This window comes from Artibeus jamaicensis, unplaced genomic scaffold, assembly GCF_021234435.1.
Source record: "Artibeus jamaicensis isolate MK-2021 breed Jamaican fruit bat unplaced genomic scaffold, CSHL_Jam_final contig_432, whole genome shotgun sequence".
NCBI lineage: Eukaryota > Metazoa > Chordata > Mammalia > Chiroptera > Phyllostomidae > Artibeus > Artibeus jamaicensis.
The window spans coordinates 13,772,732-13,793,830 of NW_026521828.1; the positions used below are offsets into that span (position 1 = coordinate 13,772,732).

Sequence of the window (21,099 nt, forward strand, 5' to 3'; positions counted from 1 at the left end):
ATTCAGGGAGAGACTTCTTTATTAGAGAATCAATCAGTTGGCAAAGAGTTATTATTGGTCAAGACTAAAATTCAAAGTACCAAGATAGATGTGAACTTGATGGTTTGAAAAAAAAAAAAAAGAACCAGTCTTGAGCAAGGTCAGAGTAGCTGCTTAAAACAGTGAAGTTCTATATTTCCATTTTCCTGAGAGAGCCAAAGCATGAGATGGAGGAGTTATCTGCTAAAGGGGCCTTGGTTGCAAGGTTTTCTGGAAGGTAAAGGAGGATTTGGATGCACAGCATTGCACTGCTGTGGTGGGAGATGGTCCCCCTACCTTCCTCATGGAGGGTTACTCGTGACAGGGAAGTGACAAAGCGAGAGGAGGCCACTTGAGTTGACACACATTGTACATGTCCCAGAAGACGCTGGTCTCCGTGTGGACTGACACAGGAAGCAGCCTTGTGCAGGGACTTGTGTTCTCTATAGTCGCGGTGATTTTCTTCTCTCTCCACCACACATGTCCTTCTGCGACCACTAGAGACCCTCTGTCTTCCGAGTGTGCTCCGTGGACCAGCATCACATGGCTAGTGTTAGAAAGGTGGACTCCCAGGCCCCACCCCAGACCTACTGCCCAGCACCTGTATTTCACTGAGGCCCCCAGGTGACTTGTGTGCCCACTAGAGAACGCGAAGCACCATGAAAGGAGATACATGAGGCCTGAGTCAGTACCACACAGAGTCAGAATGCAAAGAGACGTACTTCGCCACTTTTGAAAAGAGAAAGTCTCAAAAGGAGCAAAATTTTAATACAAATACATTCCATTTACTGGCATGTTTAAAGTACTGTCCATAATTGTTAGAATTCTACGATTTGTATAGTTCCTAGTCTGATTTTAACAAAGGAGAGCTTGCTGGGCGTGGGTGAGGTGGAAGGGCAGAGTGGGGACGTAGAAGTAGATCCCAGCTCCTTTGTGGGCCATGGAGAACCCCGACCTCTGCTGCCGCATCACCTGGGTACAGGAGTTTGAGCCTCCTGTCATGTTACTGGGAGCAGGAATGAACCAACATTGTCATTGTGGAGATTTCTCCACGGATATATTTGAAAAAGGTAGCGGGGTTTGCTTATTTCATTCTGCACTCATGGAGACCCACAACTATGTTAGACAAGGTAAAAAACATTTAAAATGACTTGCATTTCCCCACAGATATCGACAAAAATCAATTCATTCTAGAAATTTCTAAGCTACCCCTCTCATGCTCTTCTAATTCCAGTTAAATGGGAACAAATTGGGGATCAAAGTTGGGGAGGGGACTTCAGGCAGGAACTTGCTCACCCTGCTCTGGCTGCTCAGGAACCTTGTCGGCTTGACTTCTCAGGCTACGTGTCTGCCTGTCTGGAGCATCTTCTCTTTGACCACAAGTACTGGCTCAACTGCAGGTTGGTGGAGGATACAGAGATCCAAGTGTCAGTAGATGATAAACACCTGGAAACAATGTACCTGGCGCTCCTGACACAGGAAGGTGAGCATGGAGTAGGGGTGGGGATGAAGGTCTTATCTGGATACTTATTATCAGAGTCCCTGAAATAATCAGGTTACAAAGGAGGCAAAAATCATTTAAATGTGATAATATTCACAAATGAACCCACCTGTTATAATATTACTCCAAATATTTCTCTCAGTTTCACATTGACATCACAGGAACAGCTCTGCTGGCCAGTCTCACTGATTGTCTGAGGTTTGAACCAGCTGGGGATTTTTCAGAAGGTGCTTTTGCCAGGGCTCACCCAGGCAGGTTAGCTCTCCAGAGGTGGGGGACCAGGCTTTGGTGTATATTGAAAGTTGCTCAGGTAATTCCAATATACACCCAAGATTGAGAATCACTTTTCTAAACATATTATATAATTTGATTATAAAATAAAATTGCAAATCTTGCAAAACTTAAAAAATTTCATGAGATCGAGGAAAGGGATGTTAGAGAACCACATGAAACTCCCAGGAAATCTGTTCACCAGGAAGGGCCTGACCAGTGACAAATGATGACGCCATAGACACTTAGTAAGATTCTCATCCAATCTTCTGCAAAATGATTTAGTTTGTGCCTGTATTGCACAAACAATATAAGAAGGAAAGAATTTCATAGTATGTTACTATGAAATTTACTTGGAGAAATTATATTCATTCGAATCAATGTAACTCATTCTTTGTTGGTCCTAAGATTGAGCATGAAGTTACAATTATAACTGAAGTTCTGTTAAGATATATGTTCATAAGTTTTTGTTTCATTCTTTTTCAAGGTGAAGTCCCAAATAAACCTAAGACTCACAAATTGCTCAGAATTTTTGGTGTCTATTTTAAGTGAATTCCCTCTTAGTGGCTTCTTTCCTGCTACCAGTTTTCCAGGGTCTCAAAGACCTCCCGTCATACCTCCCTGCCCCCAACCTTGACCAACTGTGTACTTTTCTCGCAGAAAGAAAAGTGTCTGGGCCGCGGAGAGACTTTGCATTTTGTGATAATCCCCTTCACTTCCTGCTACTCCTTGGGAGGGCTTTTCTTATTATCTGCAGGCCACTTCTTCTGCAGAGCCACATGCCCTGTGGCTCAGCCGGCTGAGAAGGACGGGGAGTGCCTGACACTCTGCAAGAACGAGTTAATCTCAGTGAAAATAGCTGAAGGTGAAAGCGAGTCTGAGTGGGAAGGCATGTCCTTGGTGACGGGTCAGCGGGGCCTGGTGCCAGTGTCAGCCCTGGAACCTCTGCCACTCCCTTTCCACCAGTGAGTAGCCACCTGCCTCCCGGGAGAGGGGCCCGGACGGAGGTCTGGGCTGAACGGAGTGGGCATGCTGGATGCCAGGGAGGGAACAAAGTCGGGGTGGCTTTTTTTCTTTTGTCATTTTTATGTTTAACAACCAAGATTTGCACAATTTGGTGAAATTGGAGACAACACTAAATTTTGGGTGGGCAGTGTACCTCAGTGGTAGTACACCGCCTGGTCTCCAGTGTAGTGTTTCTCAGTGTAGGGACCGGGCACTGTGGCTATCCTGGCCACCCAGGACTGTACTACAGATTTAGACCCTGGCCCTCAGACTCTTCTGGGGTTGGATTCAGGAACCTGCATTTTACGTAAGCTCCCCTTAAACATAAGGGGATGTTTTTCACACTAGAACGTGAGAATCTTGGCTGGAAGATATTTAAACTCATCCATTATGGCAATAAACATTACCCAGCCATGGGCTGTGTGTGGCTGTGGCAGAGAAGCGGACAGAATGGAAAGGGATCCTTCGTTGGTGACTTAACTGACAGACTAATAGCAGAGGCAGCCGACAGGCCCCACACGCTGGCCTCCTCTCCTTTTCCCAGTGCCCAAGCCCAAGTGAGTTCTCAGTAAGCTCCTCGTTATACTAAGTCAGCAACAGCACTTACCCTCATCACCACCACTGTTATTGTAATGGGCTAGTCTGCTCACTGCTCTGATTTTTCGAGACCCGCTTTTGCAAACCCTGTGTTTCCATTGACAGATGGTTCCTGAAGAATTATCCAGGAACCTGTGGCCTTTCCAGAAAGAGGGACTGGATGGGCTCCGATCAGATTGGTACGGCCTAGTTGGAAACAGTGTGGTGTTGTTAGGGAGATAACATTGTCCCACCTCCGAATTTTGTCTGCATGTTTGGAGTTGGTGGATGTGAATTCCTGTCCACCCCAGCTACTGACTGGCTGTGGGGAAGCCAGTTTCTGTCTGTGCATGTGGGTTTGCTTGCCTGTGAAGTGAGAGTCCCCAGCCCAGGGCCCTGGGGGAGATGCTGCAGGAGCGGGCAGCGCACACACGCACGAGGGCCTGGAAGTGAGATGCTAGGGAATGAGGAGGACCACAGGGATTTAGAGACGTAGGGGGAAAGCAGGCTGCCTGGTCCAAACATTTTTAATTTCCCTTAGAGTTTTGTGAAATTAATCTTGAATTTGGGAAGAGTAAGACGTCCTGGCACATAGAGTACCTAGAAAATAATTTTTGAATAAGTGAATGAAATACACACACATATACATACACACATAATTAAAATATAGATTTATCTAGTGGATAACAAACTTCATAGGTGTCTAGAATATATATTCCTCTTATCTTCATCCTTAGAGTCCCCTGCTCCCAGCACAAAGTAAAATTTTATAAGTTCTAAGCCTGAATAACATTTAAGAAAAAAAGGAGTAGCAGGAACCATGGAACCCAGAAATTAAATCTAATCGACAATTCACCATAAACAAGATTTTTAACTCCCTGAGCCAGTAGAGCCCTGTGGTTAGAACACGGGGCTATGACATCTGTTCTAGCTCAGATTCTGACTCCACAACTGAAAACCAGTGTGACCTTGGCCAGCTACGTGCTCTCGCTACACTGCAGTTCCTCATTAGTGAGCTGCACCATAGAGCCGACTTTAAATGTCCTGAGAACTGAACCGAATGAGCGCCGTAGGTCACCCAGGGCAGCTTTCCCACACTGCCTGTGTTCACCACACTGTGTGTCCTACTAGCCCACAAAGGAGTGGGAATTTCTGGTCTTAAAAACATGGTCCATGGAAATTTGACCAAAAATGTCAGAAAAAAAGCTAGTAGCTTTAGCAGAGGAGCTAAAGCAAATATGGAAACCAAGGCACATAAAACATCGTTAACTGAATCAGAGGAGAATCAGGAAAAAGAAGAGTCACCAACAGTGGAGAGATCCAGCTTTGCCGCACAGGGTTCCTCAGACAAATCACACACCCTCCCTGTGCCTCCTGCTCTCTACTCTATAAAACGAGGATGCTGGTAGTTGGCTCTACGAACCCTGGGGGGTCTTGGAGAAATCTGAGAAAACAGACATAAGTGTGCTGTGTAAACTGGAGTGCAATGCTCATAAATATACCACGGCTAGACTTCCGCCAAGATGGAGGCATAGGTGGATAAGCCGTGCCTTCTCACACAACCAAGTTTAGAGACAACTAAATATTAGCAACAGAAAACACAGCCAGAACACAGAAAATCGAACTTTTCGGAAGTCTGTTAAGAACAAATTCTTCAGCCTGACCGGTAAGGGGCGAAACCAGCAGCTGGTGGAGCGGGGTTAGGAAAACTCGGACAGACGGACTCAGGCGTGGAATCCAGGTGCAGGGTTGGACTTAGTGAGCGACCGAGCAAGAGACCGAGCAAGCGACCAAGCCAGCAACCAAGCGAGCAACTGCGGGGAAACAGCGAGGGAGCAGGGCTGCAGGTTGACTGTGGTCGTGCACTGGTGCACGGATAGACAAGCGAGGGAGTGGGCGATTGGACCGGGACCCAGCGGGTCCCCGCGGCAAGCGGCAGGGAGGGCGCCGCCATTTCCCTGCTCTGACCCCACCTCCACATGCAGCGTCATAACCCAGTGACTCTGAGTGGCCAGGCCCAGGTGAACCACCTAAGGCGCTACTCCTCACCCAGCGGCCTGAAACAGCAGAGGGTGCCGCCATTTCCCCGCTCTGACCACGCCGCCACATACAGCGTCACAACCCAGCGACCTGGTAGTCCAAGGCTCCTCTCCTCACACTTAAAGGGCACGAACAGACCAAAAATGGCTCAAGAAGATCTCAAAGCCCCAGAGCCTATAAATCTAAGCGATGAAGAAATAGCAAAACTCTGACACACAGTTTAAAACACTGGTGATCAGGATCCTCATAGAACTGGTTGATTGTAGCCACAAATTAGACAAACATATGAAGGCGAAACTAATTGAAATGAATGGAATTGCACAGGAAACCAATAGCAATGAAAAGGAAACTGGGACTCAAATCAATGGAGTGGACCAGAAGAAAGCAAATAATGGCCAAACAGAAAAGAGTCAAGAAGCAAGAATTCAAAGAAATGAGGAGAGTCTTAGGAACCTCCAGGACATCTTTAAACGCTCCAACATCCGAATTATAGGGGTACCAGAAGGGGGAAAGGCACAGCCACCAGTAGAAAACTTATTTGAACAAATAATAAAGGAGAATTTCCCCAATCTGGCAAAGGAAATAGACTTCCAGGAAATCCAGGAAGCTCAGAGAGTCCCAAAGAAGTTGGACCCAAGAAGAAACACACCAAGGCACATCATCATTACATTAGCCAAGATTAAAATGAAAGCAGCAAGAGCTAAGGGGACAATCACCTACAAAGGAGTTCCCATCAGACTGTCAGCTGATTTCTCAAAAGAGACCTTACAGGCAAGAAGGGGCTGGAAAGAGGTATTCCAAGTCATGAAATCCAAAGACCTACAACCAAGATTGCTCTACCCAGCAAAACTTTCACTTAGAATGGAAGGACAGATAAAGTGCTTCTCAGATAAGATCAAATTCAAGGAGTTCATCATCACCAAGCCCTTATTATATGAAGTATTAAAGGGACTTATCGAAGAAAAAGAAGTTAAAGAAACATGAATAGAGAAAGGACAACAAACTCACAGTTATTAACATCCACACCTAAAACAAAAGCAAACTAAAAGGACAGCTAGATCAGGAGCAGAAACATAGAAATGAAGATCTCATGGAGGGTTAGCAACAGGGGAGTGGGAGGAGGAGAAGGGGGGAGAAGGTACAGAAAATAAGTAGCATAGACAGTAGAGAGAAAATAGATGGGGGGGGGCAAGAATAGCATGGGAAATATAGAATCTAAAGAACTTGAGACACATGGACATAAACTAAAGGGGGGGTAATGGTGGGGACAGGGGGGTAGGGTGGAGGGGAATGAAGGGGGGAATAGAACAACTGTAACAGCATAATCGATTAAAAAAACTAAAAACAAACAAACAAACAAAAACATATATACCACGGCTAGATCTTAGCTAGGCAATTTGTCAAGCTGGGCAATGACCACAGCGTGGAGACTTCAAGATGCCTCTGGGTCACAGCAGTTTTCTGTTCATCGGTGCTATGAGGCTACCACTTACTGAAGGTTGGCTAGGTAGTGGTCACATGACTCTCCCTACTATTTATAAGAGACAGGTACTCTTGTTATCCCCATTTTATAGTAGGGGAGACTGAGTGGCCGAAGGAGCTGGGAGGGAATGAAGAGATCCTGCAGCAGATCTTGCTCTGCTCTGTGGGCTTGTGTCAGCCACGATGGGGTGTTCGCATGATAGTGGAAGATGAGCCTCAGTGTGACGGCACGGGGGGCTTTCCGGTTCTCCGTGCACACTAACTGTATCCAGTCTAAGGCAGATCCAGTATTCTGAGATTACCTTTTCTACATGTGTTCAGATACCTTTTCTCTTATGAAATGATGGCGGAAGTGGTTGGTAGTTCCTTTTATTGAATGTTCTCGTTTGGCAAAATGAAAAGCCAATTCTCCTATGTCATTTTGTGAAGGTCTTCTCTGGGGGGCAGAATTTACTGGTCCTTGGTATTCAGAAGGGTGGGACCCCTCTCCGCTGTGAAATCCAGTGGAAAGCTCCACTGTTTCTGCCCTGTTCAGGGGACCCGTGTGCTCTCTTCACAGCCAGTGGGAAATGTAAGGCCTGGAAGGGCTACGAGAGGGAAGAGCAGGATGAACTGAACTTCTGCCAGGGAGACAGCATCGAGATCATCGGCTTCGTCATACCTGGGCTCCGGTGGTTCATCGGGAGGTCGACGTGCTCCGGAGAAGTGGGCTTTGTCCCCACCAGGAACATAGATCCTAGTTCTTATTCCCCAATGTGAGTATGGCAGAGAGACCTTTGGATTTGTCCTGAGCCTGGGCCACCTCCCTTAGGAGTCCCACCCTGTTCTGAATGGGTTTGCAAATGAACTTCAGGTTCCCTGGGAACACAGGGCCAGAGGGGCACATTCTGGCCAGCAAGGCTGACACAGCAGTGACAGGAAGGACAGGCTGAGTGACTGAGGAAGGGGTCAGTTTAGGTCCTTTGGACAGATGGCCACAGAGGCTTTCCTCTGTGCAAGGAAAGGAGTGCGACCCCGTAACAAAGGCTGCTGCTGGGCACCTGGGGAGTGGCAAGTGTCCTCGTACCCTGCCACTAATCCTGTGTGATCAAGAGGCCCCACCAAAAGAGTGGCACATGCGGGGGCTATAGATTTCAGCTTAGTCAGCGAGAGTCCCTCCCATGCATGTCTGTCAGCTGAAAACTTAATGTGTACGGCTGTGCTGGCCAGGATGAGTGAGTGCATCTTCTCTGTCTGGAGTCCAGAAGGGCTGCTTCTGAGGCACAGACGGCCAGCCTGCTCCATCACCGTGCCGCAGAGGCACAGAGCCCATGAGAACTGCCCTGCTGGCTTTGGGCTGGGCTTCCTGCACAGGGCTAGCAAATGGTAGGAAGCCTGGGCCCAGGAAGGACGAGAGCGAATGCAGATCTGGCTGATAACACAGACACTCGAGATCTCCACACCAGAAAAATGTGGCCCCTGGGTGTCAGGCTCTGAACACTGGGCCTGGAAACTTCTCTTGTGGGAAAGAGCCAGTAAGGAGAGTGGACCAAGGGCAGACCCCTCTTGAAGCCCTGCCTTTTGTAAGGAGAGTAGACAGAAGTTCATTTTCCATACACAGAAATGGGGAACCTAAGGAACTCTAAACAAGAAAGATCACTCCCTGAGCTCCTGGGGGGCATGGGGTGCAATGGGGTTTGTAAAGAAGAAGAGTATCAAGAGAACTTTCACAAACAAGGTGAGATTTGAGTTCAGTTCTGCGTGATGTAAGATGTTTCAACATATGCACACAGGGAGAAGAGGTGACAGGTGGGAAAGCGAGGGGATGTTGAGGAACAACTCGTGTCCTTTGAGACGCAGGTCACCTGGAGGGCCCTGGTCTAGTACAGGTTTAAGGGGCCACGATGTACAAGACTAAAAGTGCCCATGCCGAGGCCTGTCTTTGACCTGGGGAGCCACTGAATGTGTCTGAGCAAGGACTGGACGTGACTGGAACTTCTCTTTGGGAAGCTGACCTTGGCTTTGTGTGAGGCATACATGGGCAAGGGAGAACCTATAGCAGGAGACTAGTGCAAAGGCCCAGGCCAGTGGCACTTGGGGAGCAGAGGGGGTTGGAGAGGAGAGGGCACCGCTCTGGACCGACTGTGTTCGACCTTGGAGGTTCCTCCATCTTATTGGTCTGGGTGGGCCGGGGCAGTGATGGGTATGGCAGCTCTCTGAGGGGCAGCGTGCGGCCAGGGGGAGACTGCAGGGGGAAGGGAGGGCCTAGGAGTGAGGGAGCTGGACTCAGCCCCTTGGGCCTGGAGCCCCGGAATCCTGCCATTAAATTCAGTAAGTGCCATAATGAGTCCTGGAGAAAGGGAGAAAGAATACAGAAGATGGGGCCGCGGTGGGGAAGAACCCTTTCCAGGGCAGAGGAACGCAGCCAAGGAGACCAAGGAGCCCGCGAGAGGGCAGGACCAGCCACAGGGGAGTGGGGGGCGCCCAACACTGTTGAAGGCCTTTGGGACTGGTGGCTAGGAAGTCACCGGTCATGGGGGGCAGCGTAGCTTAGTTATTAAGAGTTTCAGAGCCCACTTCCAGAAAGGCGCTGATGGCCATGGGCGCACAGTCCGTGTTCCCCTCAGCTCCCAGCTGTGGCTGTGGGCGTGTTCATTTGTCTCTCTGTGCCTCAGTGTCATCATCTGCAAAATGCTCACTGTATTTATACATTCCCATAGGACTGTCATGAGCTGCAATGAGCGAATACAAGCAAAGCACTTAGGATTGCTGCCTGACACAGTGTGTGCACGTGTGCGTGTGATAAACACGTGTTAGCTCTCACTGTCGCTGTTACCACTGGTCACCTCTGAGAGACAGTTTAACAGGATGTGATGGGCAGATGTCAGGTTTCATAAATTGTGTTTAGACTTCACCTCATACCTTGCCCCAAATGACAATAACACAGTACCACTAAATTTATCCCATTTCAGCTGCTTAGTTGCAGGGGGTGCACTCTCACCCTGAAGAACATCAGCTCCCACACCACAGTGGCGGCCTGAGCCCTCCTTATTTCCACAGTACCGTCGCTTGTCCTGCACCTGGTCAGCTGTGGGACCCGAGAGATTGCACACTTGGCAGGGAGGGGGAAAGTGAGCCAGGACACAGGGAAGGGTGGAAGAAGGAGAGGAGAAGGGAATGGGCTCGGTGCCTCCTCACAAAGCACTTTCTAGATTACAAACACCCTGGGATACAGCAGTTGGGAAAACTCACAAACCCACAAACATCCTGGATCCAAGCAGCAGCCAGGGTTTGGAAATCCTGGGGATCATTCCTGTGTGCTGTGCTGGTGGGTGGCCACTGGGTGTCACACTTAGTCCGTTTGGTCACAGGTTTCTGCAGCTGGTCCCGCATTCGCTGGTCTCCAGCCTTTTCCAACACATTCCCTCACAGTGTGGGATACTACTCCTTAAAGTGTATGTATGTATGTGTATATGTATGTGTTAGTTAGCTAATTAATTAAGAACTAAATTGGTAGGGTATTGAAAGGGAAATTTTTCAGAAGCTGTTTTCTTACTCATTTATTCCGTGTCTCTGACACATGGGGAAGGGATCCTGCTTGTCCAAGTGAGCAAATGTGTAGGTTCCACTTTTCTGGAGCACAGGTCCACCGTCAGCTCCCTGGTTTCACAGCCACGGCAGCTGAAAAACCAGGTCGCATAACCAGGCATTCTGTCCTTGCAGTCAGCCACAGTGACCTCAGGGATCTTAGAGCTTTTGAGAATGACAGACTCCACACTCTTCCTTTGAAAAATAATCAGTCCGTGTGTGTGTGTGTGTGTGTGTGTGTGTGTTAAAGGAATACATGTCTTCAGATGGAACTGAAGATGCCTTCCCCCCTCCATCCTGATTCCCACCCCAGAGGTGAATGCAAGTTGAAGATATTATGTATGTTTCCAATCATTATTCTGATACATTTTAAAAATAAATATTTGTTCACAAACAAAAAATACTATACAGGTCTGTGTATTTAAAATTTTATATCACTTTTTTCTTCAGCTGGCCTTTTTCTCAATTGACTTTATATATATATATATAGGATTTACTCCCATTGTAGTAGACATAGGTCTTTTTCATAGTGTTACTTAAAAGGCATTTATATACTTAAATGCCTAAATTTAAAAATAAGCAAGATTTAAAAAATCGATGCACTCAAAACCAGAAGAAAGAATATAGATGAAAAGTTACTATTTCATTGCATGAAACATTGTTAGAAATATCTTTCTTGCATCCCCTCTTTTATTCTTTATACTGTTTGGCTGTGTCTTCTTTATGATTCCTTTTCTTGTGGCATCTATTTTTGCTGATGAGAAGTTTGCTGCTAGTCTCATAGCCATTTCTTTGAAGGTAAGTAGCATTTTCCCAAATATGGATAAAAGTATCTATATCACGAGGTTGTTACAAAGAGTAAATGAAATAGTAAACTCAGAAATGCTTTGTAAAATGTAAGACTTGTACTGAAATTTGGAATTGCGCAATTCTTTTTATCTCAGGTGAGTTTAGTTGTAGGTTTCAATCAATTATATTTTGGAGTATAGATGCTGTTGTGGACAGTCAGGGTGTCAGGCCAGGGAGGTGGGGTTCAGTACGTCACTGGCCCCTGGGGTTCAGGTGCTGTGGAAGGAACCCTGGGCCAGCTGTCAGGACGCAGCTTTAGTAGCAATTCTGCCAACAATCAGTGGTGTGACCTTGAGCAGTTCATATCAGCTGCTAGCATTCTCATTATTGGCTTTTAAACAGCATTTTTCTGAGTTCTGGGAACAGAGGATAGGTGCCTCATAAAGTACTTGTGTATATTAAATGATAATATAGTATCTAATTGATAAAAATCCCCCCAAAGTATTAGCTGTTATTAACTCTTGGGATTCCAAGATATTTTTTTGTTCAAAAACAAATTTATAAGCAAAAGAGATCTTGAAAATTGTTTAGATGGATGCTAGATCGAACACTTTCTAAGGCGCCTCTAGTTTTCAAATTCTTCGAGTCTAAAGCAAGTCTCTAGTAAGCAGTTAGTTTTCACAGTTTATGAAACGGGGTGAATACAAAGGTCCTTGCTTTTTGTAATCCAGGCCCCCAGTCCTCTCCTCACCCACTGCTCATCCTCAGCGTTTATTTCCCTCGATGAAATGACACTGCTGTTCGTGTTATGGAGTCTGGTGTCAGGCAGTCGTGAAAGGGCCCCCATGACCACAGTCACACTTTCTTCATTGTGTCATTTGTCCCCAGAATTTTCTTGCAACAATCCAACAAAGAAACTTCTTTTAATGGCCCTTTTCCAACCCTTACATTTAGGGCAGCCAGTTCCTGTTTCTCCCATTAAAAACGGGCACCACGTGGTCTCGAAGACTATGTAGAAATTGAGAGAAGGGGCGATGTTTGTCTTGGGGGAAGGAGTCTGAACACGAGGGGTGTGTTCCTTGTCACCTCGTCCAGTTCAGTAGCACGCAGCTCGGTTCGCTGTGGCAGCAGTGCTGATCACTCTCCTCCTTGGCAGTGTAAGCAAATACGTTACACAAGGGGGAGACAGAGTCTGATTTCAGCTCCGGGCACAGGGGCCGATGGCTTCTCTAGGTCCTTCCCTACCTCCTCGGGTAGAGGGAGAGGGGGCTGTATCTGGAACCTTTAACTGACCTGTGTCACCATCTTTTCTCTCAATGCAGGAGCAAGAACTCCGCCTTTTTCAGTGAGGAGGAAAGATGCTCTCTGTGGGCCCTGGGGAGCGACAGGACGGCGGAGTATGCCAGCTACCTCCGCACGCTTGCTCACACCGACATCACATCTGTCTACCGGCTTAGTGAGTGTTTGTCCTCAGGCCCCTTGGAAAGCCCAGGCTCCTCAAGATTAAGAGTGTGTCTAACCAAGAATAGAATACCTTTTTTTAAAAAAGATTTTATTTATCATTTATTTTTTAAAGAAAGGGGAAAGGAGGGGGAAAGAGGGGAAGAGAAGCCCTGATATGTGTGAGAAATACTGACCGGTTGCCTTTCTCACACCACCAGCCTGGGACCTGACCTGCAGCCCAGGAATGTGCCCTGACTGGCACTGGAACCGATGACCTTTCAGTTCACAGGCCGATGCTCAACCCACTGAGCCACACCAGCCTGGGTGGGAATAGAATATCCTTAAATTCTAATCCCACCCATGAATTTGGGGCTATGGCCACTATTCAGTGATGACCTGAGTTGACCATATTGGATTAGCAGCACTTGTACTTCAGATTTCAGCCAATTCTGGAGCTTGTTGCCTAGAAACTGAGAGATACTTTGAGGTCAACTCAACTATCACTTGGGAGGCCAGCCCTGCCCTCTTTGACCCTAGAGGAGAAAAGCTTCCTGAGCTGTGGCCGTGGTCCCTTCTTCTAGGACAGAAGTAGTCCAGGTTCCCAGTGATGAGGCTCGGGGCACAGAATGTTACAGCTGGAAAGACCCTAAGAGATGACCTCTCCTCCCATTTCACAGATCAGGAAACTGAGGCCCAAGTGAGTTAGTGCCTGAGCCTGTATAAGAACTACCCACCCCCATTTTCTAGTTAGTACAGTGCCTGCTTCTCATGCTGACCCTGACACAAATGGCAGTAGACGGCTGGGCACGTCAGACCTGGGCGGGCAAGGGGCCTTAGCAGCGTCGGGATGACTGACTGAGGGAATGAATGGCGCTCCTTTCTCTTACTTTGGGAAGGGCCCATCGCCCTATGTCCGGAAGCACATTCTCCCTGTGACAGCAGTTTGAGGAAGGGTTCTTGTTTCTCCTGTCCCTTCAGCAGTGGTGCTGTTGTGTCCACTTTTCGTGTGGCGAGGTTAGTTGGGGCATGTTCCATGGTGCAGCAGAGACTCAGCAGGAGGGAACCCCGGTCAGAACCTGGGAGCGGAGGTGGGGGCCGGCGTCTTTCTCTAGCACAAGGAGCATTTGTGGGGAGCCCCTGGAGTGGACATCTGTACCAGCCCTGGCAATTACACTGAGACTGGGATCAGAAACTATGGGCGCTGGCCGGGGGGACTGGAGCCTTGAAATCCAGCACTACTCGGGCTGTATCATGGGACAGGGCGGGCCACACAGTTGAATCCAAGGTGTCTACCAGCTATTGACCCCAGGCTTGGGAGAGATCCAGGCACTGGGCTGCCTCTTACCTAAAGACCAGAAGAACAGCTCAGCTGGCCACAGAGCTGTGCCTGTGGCTGGACCAGCCACCCTGGTGCCAGGGCTACTGGCAGAGGGAGTGGCCTCTCGGTGAGTCCCAGCTCTCCCAGGGCCTATCCCCTGGGGAAGAAGCGCCCCTCTGCAATTCCTCCTCTGGAGAGGACGGCCCTCTGCAATTCCTCCTCTGGAGAGGACACCACTTTGTAGCTCTGGGCTCTGTGCTCTCGGTGTCTGCGCCCTCTCCGTCTCCTTCCATGGCTCCCACTGCCTTCCTCCCACCAGTTCCATTTCATTCTCTGCCAACAGAATAGCTAGAACTGGGTTCAAGGCTGCCCTTTCACCTGCCTCATCCCACTATGTTACTGGTGAGAACAAAACTGTGACTCACACTTCTTTGGCTTCTTTCCTTTGCCACTCGTGTTTGGTCACCTGGTACACGTAGTGGAACTAAATCAGGGCCTTTTGAGTGGTGGGTGATGGACAGAAGAGGAGGGATCTGGGACGTGCAGGCGCGGAGGCACTGCCGGGTGCTGCACAGCGCCCAGCGCACAGTGCTTGGGGTTTTGTTCACGGCTCGGTCGTAAAATTGCTGAGAGGTTTGGAGCTTCCAAGTGCATCATCTCCCCTCCCCACACCTCTTGGCATAGAGCTCATGCCTTCAGCTTTTTTTCTGGCTCTGGGTCTCATTTCTACCTCAGTTCCCAGCTGCAAAGCGAGTGGGTTGAGTAAGATAATCCCCAGATTCCAGCAAGTCTAAACGGACAATAAAGGGGACTATTCTCCCCAGTCCCTTAAAGACGGCCGATGGTCTGAAATGTAAACAAAAAGTTTCCTAAGAGACCCCTGGTCTGGGACATACTGGCAGGCACAGACATGGTGGCCCATGGTGACCTAACACAGGTCTGTCCTTCATCTCTTTCCAGGTGGCTTTGAATCCATCCAGGATCTGCCAAACGATCTCAGCGGTGAGTAGAGATCCTGCTGAACCTGACCTCCAGACCCTCGGGACAGCATCCTGTCCTCCTGCCAAGAGCCAGCCACTGCAGTTTCAGGCGCTTAGGGTCGCTCAGCTCTGCCTCTCCCTTACAGTGTCCCAGCCCGAAGGCTTCAGGGAGGCCCGGCCTGGTGTAGCCTGGGAGGAGCATCGGGCCACAGGTTCCAGATGGTCCAGCAGTTCTGAGGACTCCAGCCTGGAAGAGGAGCTCCTCTCAGCTGCCTCTGACAGTTACCACCTGCCAGAACCAGATGACCTCGATGACCCGGAGCTGCTCATGGACCTGCACGCTGGTCAGGAGGAGGAGGAAGCTGAGAGCTTCATCCCCATATTGGCTTTCCTGGATCACGAAGGTTATGCCGACCACTTTAAAAGCCTCTATGACTCCTCCTTCTCTTTCTTCACGTCTTCCTTTTATGGCTACTCTGAGGAGGATGAGCTGGTGGTCTACCTGGAGGCCTCCAGGAAGTGGGCCAAGCAGAGCCACAGGACCTGGGCCCATGCCCGGCTCTGCTTCCTTCTGGGCCGGCTGAGTGTCAGGAAGGTCAAGCTCTCTCAGGCCAGGGTGTACTTTGAGGAGGCCATCCACATTCTTGATGGGGCGTTTGAGGACCTGCCCTTGGTGGCTGCTCTCTACATCAACCTGGCGGCCATCTACCTGAGGCAGAGGCTGAGGCATAAAGGCCCGGCCCTGCTGGAAAAGGCGGGTGCCTTGTTGGCCTGCCTGCCCGACCGTGAGTCCAGCGCCAGGAACGAGCTCGACGTGGTGGCCTACGTGCTGCGCCAGGGCATTGCGTCGGGGAGCCGCCCCCTGGAGGCCAGGGCCTGCTTCCTGGCCATCCGGTTGCTCCTCAACCTCGGCCGGCATGAGGAGGTCCTGCCCTTTGCTGAACGGCTGCAGCTTCTCTCTGGACACCCTCCTGCCTCAGACACTGTGGCCACTGTCCTGAGTTTCCTCTATGATAAGAAATATCTTCCACACCTTGCAGTGGCCTCTGTCCGGCGGCGCAGTCTCCAGAGTGCCCAAGGGATGTCCCTCCCTATTTGGCAGGTCCACCTGGCCCTCCAGAATGCCAGCAAGCTCCTTGTCGTTCCCTCCTCAAGCTGGAATGAAATCTCCACCCTGGCCTGTCCGGCCCTCAGGCAGGCACTGGCTGCCTGCGAGGAGCAGGCTGACTGGGGCACCCAGAGGGCCCTGTGTCTCATCATGTCCAAAGTGCACCTCCAACACAGGTCTCCCGATGGGGCCATCTACTACCTGAGCCAAGCCTTGATGCTAGGGCAGCTGCTGGGTGAACAGGAAGCCTTTGAGTCTTCCCTCTGCCTGGCATGGGCCTATCTTTTGGCCAGCCGGGTGAAGAAGGCTTTGGACATCCTCTATCCACTCTTATACTCCCTGAAGGAGACAGAGAGTGTTACCCAAATGGGGGTAGTTTATAACCTTCTGGGACTTGCACTTCAAGGTGAAGGCCTCGTGAACAGGGCAGCCAAGAAGTATCTCCAGGCCTTGAACAGTGCTCAGGAGATGGGCAATGTGCGTAATCAGGCAGTGACTTTGGCCAATCTTGGCCACCTGTCCCTTAAGTCCTGGGCTCAGCAGACAGCCAGAGACTACATCTTTCAGGCTGTCCGACTCTATTGTCAACTGCAGGCCAGCGTGGAGACAGACATGGAGCTAGTACAGGTGTTTCTCTGGTTGGCCCAGGTCCTGGTGTATGGACGCCAGCTGGCCAGGGCCCGCCTTTGGTATGAAATGGCACTGCTCTTTGGCTTGAGGCACCGACACCTAAAGAGTGAGTATGCCCCCCTGCTGCTGGGAAGCTCAGAGAAAACTGTTAGAGCACGGCTTTGTCCTTGTCCTCTCTCAGGTTGTCTCATTCGTGTCCCTGCTTTATGTTCAGGTCAGCTTCAGGTCACCAAATTCCTCTGCCATTTCTACAGCTCTGTGTCCCCAAACCCTGAGGCATGCATCACCTACCACGAGCACTGGCTGACACTGGCACAGCAACTCAGGGACCGGGAGATGGAGGGGCAGCTGCTGGAGTCCCTCGGGCAGCTGTATCGGAACCTGAACACAGCCAGGTGAGTCTGGGCCTAGGGACAGTCCCAGAAACATCTTTCTTCCCTAAGCAGAAACAATATTCTTTCCCTCAGGAAGTCAGGCCCAAATGCCTGTGTTGTGTGTATGGCATCGAGGAGGCGAGCATGGGCTTTGCAGCTACCACACAGTGCCAGCCCAGGGCCATCCGTCATTTACTAGCTGTGTGGCTTTGGACAAGTCATTCACTTTTTCTATGCCCCGGTCTCTTCCTCAGTCAAAGGAGAAAAATGATGGCATCTCTCTTATAGCATTTTTGTGAAGAATAAAAGAGTTAATGCACATGGAACACTTGGAACAGTACCTGATACAAAGAAACGGTTCAGAAATGTTGCCTATGTTACCACTAGTTGTGTGTTTCCATAGCAACCCATCATGTGACCATGACTTAAGATGCATAATTCAGAAAGGTAGTGGCTATTCCCAGGATGGTGGGACCCTCAGGTCTTCCTTACCTGGAGATAATCGGTATCAGAGGAAGAACACTGAAAGCAGGGGTATAAAACTTCATGGTAAAGAAAGTTTGTTTGGACCCTTACCTTTAACATGAAACTGGAAATTATAAAACTAAGTTTACGTCACTTCTTAGTTAAGAATATTTAGGTTGTAACTGCAACTATGCAGTAAGTCTTGGGATAAATAAAAGAAATACTGACTTTTAGCTCGTGTTGAGTACAATGAAACATCCTTTGTTTTGTGATTGACTTCTCAGTAATCTCTTTAAAAAGGTTCACTTTTGCAGAAATATACCAAAACCTAACTATTTACCCCAAGGCTTCTTTTAACCCATTAGTGCTTAAATAATAATTTAAACATTAGTGTTTAAATTATTCTCAAAGGGCCCTGTCATCTCCTGTGGTTTTTCCCTCCCCCGTCCCCTCACTGGCCTCATCTGCTCCATCTCGTTTGCCAGTGGTGTGTGGCCTGCTACTCCTCTGTCTAACAAGCCTTTAATGCATTCTACTAAATTCTCCATGGCTTCCAAGATGTTCAACTTTGTTTTGCAACAGATTAGCATTGTAGCATTGAATTCCTCATTATGAATGGATTCCGAAATAGAGCAAAGATAATGACTAGTGTTGATCAGAGAGAGGTGGCCGAGGAGAAGCTAATTAAATTATAATTCTGCTTTTCTAGGCAATATAGTAATCTGGTGACCGTAAACCCCTGACAGTTGGATTAGGAACAATCAGATAATGATCTCTCTCTCCGTGTCCTCCTTTCCCTCACCCTTTTCCTTTCTTATGAGAATCAGGTACCCTGCAGATCTCCCTCCATCTATGCCTCAGTCCCAGGAAGGGAGTTTTTGATCCTTGCTGCATGTGAGGGGACAGGGAGCCTAACCCCACCTCTGTCCTTGCTTTCATCTGAGCACCCCAGCAGCTAGGATAAGTCAGGAGCAGATCCAGAAGTCAGGCTTGAATTGACCTCACAGACAAACCAGTCAGGGACAAACACCCCAAGGAAGGGGATTCTAACTGAGTGAGCTCTGAGTCAGGTTAAATAAAAACAAGCCCTGTGGGGTGGGGGGGCTCTCAGGGAACTTCCAGGCGTGTCAGGTAGTGCCAGTTCCCTGGGGATGAAGCACTGGGGAATTCCAAACTCACTGCCCCCCTTCCAGTGGCTGCTAGGCCACTGGTTTCCCAGCTTCCGTGGCTGCGAAGTGTTTGGTTCTTAAGGCCGCCACAGAGCTGCGGAGAGGAGATGTCTGTAGTCTAGAGCAAGTGAAAAAGCAACAAAACTCACTGTCTTTAACAGGATTCAGCTGTCTTCTTGAATACACTCTCCTCAAACTGTTGCAAGCTTTCGGTTAACTTTGGAAGTCCTGAAAAAACGGATTGTGACCATTTGTGCCAGTGTTCTCATTGGTTTTATGCGGGAGTGGATTTTTGGAGGTCTTTACTCCATGGTTCTGAAGTTGATACAGATTCGAATTTTTAATCCTAACATTCTGTAATTCTAAGATCTGAGACTCTTATTTGTATAATTGGAAGGAAACGAACATCCACTTCTTCTTCACCATCAATATGAGTGATGCTGAGAAGAAGACCATGAAGTAGGTGACAGATGCGAGGCCTGTATAGAATGCCCAGGTGACCGAGGAGAACATGTGATAAGGTCATATTTATTTAGCATGTGTAAATCGTCCACTTCTATGAGCACTCAAGGAAAAAAGAGAACAAAACCAGTTAGCAGATATAGAAAAACAGGTGTTCCCATGCACCTGGGTGAGACTATAAGTTAGGGCTGAGCTTCCCAGTGGCTGAGGTAAAAGGGGAAAGCCATGCACAGCCCCACTGTCTGATAAAGGGACATAAGCAAATGCATCTGTTGGAGCAATGTTTCCCTTGGCACTGATTTTTAGAAGGAATTATTAAGTGGGTTTTGATGTAATGGACACATTTCTCCCACTGAACTTCTCCGAAGGCATTTCCATTCCCCCAAAGCCACAGCAGGCAAGGGTAGGATGCGTCACAAGTGATGGCAGGCTTCTGCAAGCCTAGGTTTGAAGGGACAGGAAGGAACTGAGGGTCCAGGAGGACTTTGTGAAGCTGGTAGCATTTGAGGATGCCCTTGAAGGATAAGTAAGATTTTGTGAGTGAAGAAGGATAAAAGAATGGAATTTTGGGTAGAAAGAATAGCGGTAGCAATGGAAATATGGGGAAGGCGGGGTCGCATTTAAAAGACAGAGTTTGATGTTCATCTGGAGGTGGGTACAAAGGGAGAGAGGATTCTAGCTTGTTCCCTAGGCAGGGATGCGGAGATTGGGGATGGGGGCGGGATTCGCACCGGGGCTCCAGATCTGCCCAGTGAGCACCCACTGGGAAAGGGGTTGTCATAAGAGTAATGGAAGGCGTTCAATGCAATGCACTGCTTGCCAAGCAATGCGTGATCTCGGGATACCCACACGAGGTAGAAAGGGTTACAGCAGCGGAGAGCTGAAGAAGCCTGACTCGCAACTGTGATGCTTCTGACTGAGCCAGTCTGAGGTGGTTCTGGGAGGCTGTGTTTTTAATAAGCTCCCTAGGTAATGCTGAATCAGGTGGGCTGTGAATCGAGCTTTGAGGAATGTGGGTGTTATGGGACAAGTCCTGGGCTGGGACTCAGGAGAAGGGGTTCTAGCCTTGAGTCTTCCCCTAATGTGCTGTGCACCCTCGTATAGTCACTTCCCATCTCTGGGTTGGTTTCCTCTACAAAATCAAGGGCTTGGACTAAGTCTGCAAGTCTCAACCCAAGCTCTGCAATGGACTCACTATTGGAGAGCTGAGATGGAGTGCTGGTGCCCAGGCCACACTCCCTGAGTGTCCCAGTTTAGCATGGCATGTCAACACATTGAGGTGAGTTTGCCTGTGTGTGTAGGTTTAAAAGACTTCCAGGTTATTCCAATTGCTCCTAGACGATGACCAGTGCTCCCTCTTGTTCTAGAATTTTCAATCTGTGCAATACTACATCACCTATGCCTTGTTTCTTTAATCCCTATCATGGGGGAAGACTATCCTACATAAGACATTTTTTCCAGATAATTAAAGAGTACTCTGTTGAGCACCAACCTTTTAAAACTTTTACTCTTCTTTGATCCTTCTTCTTACAACATCAAAATGTTTTTGCTCATTGAAATTCATTGCTGTGGTCATTCATTTGTGCATTTATTCAATCAACAGGCATTTGGCATCTACTGTGTGTTAGGTGCTCATGAAAAAAGTGTTATAGTGCAGCAGAAGGATGGGTAGATGGGCAATGGGACAGTGATGGTAATGGCTGCTAACATTTAAATATTTACCAGGTGCTCGCTCTGTGGTAGGCACTGTTCTAAGCACTCTAGTTCCATTATTACATTTAATCCTACAACAATCCTCCAAGGCAGGGACAATTATATCCTCATAATACAGATGTGGAAACTGAGATACAGAGAAGTCCTGTACTTTCTCAAGGTCATGTTGCTGTCTAAGGCAGAGCCAAG

At 48.6% G+C, this 21,099-nt stretch overlaps 1 protein-coding gene across 1 annotated transcript in view; it reads left to right on the top strand.

The window, feature by feature from the left end:
- The window catches only part of SH3TC2 (SH3 domain and tetratricopeptide repeats 2), a 45,851-nt gene that overhangs the window by 15,855 nt on the left and 8,897 nt on the right, over nucleotides 1–21,099 (top strand). Inside the window, exons 5-12 of the mRNA XM_037161953.2 lie at nucleotides 1,358–1,501; nucleotides 2,547–2,754; nucleotides 3,497–3,570; nucleotides 7,452–7,647; nucleotides 12,571–12,704; nucleotides 14,970–15,011; nucleotides 15,136–16,833; nucleotides 16,942–17,122. Coding sequence (XP_037017848.2) covers nucleotides 1,358–1,501; nucleotides 2,547–2,754; nucleotides 3,497–3,570; nucleotides 7,452–7,647; nucleotides 12,571–12,704; nucleotides 14,970–15,011; nucleotides 15,136–16,833; nucleotides 16,942–17,122 — 2,677 coding nt within the window. The remainder of the gene's footprint in view (nucleotides 1–1,357; nucleotides 1,502–2,546; nucleotides 2,755–3,496; nucleotides 3,571–7,451; nucleotides 7,648–12,570; nucleotides 12,705–14,969; nucleotides 15,012–15,135; nucleotides 16,834–16,941; nucleotides 17,123–21,099) is intronic.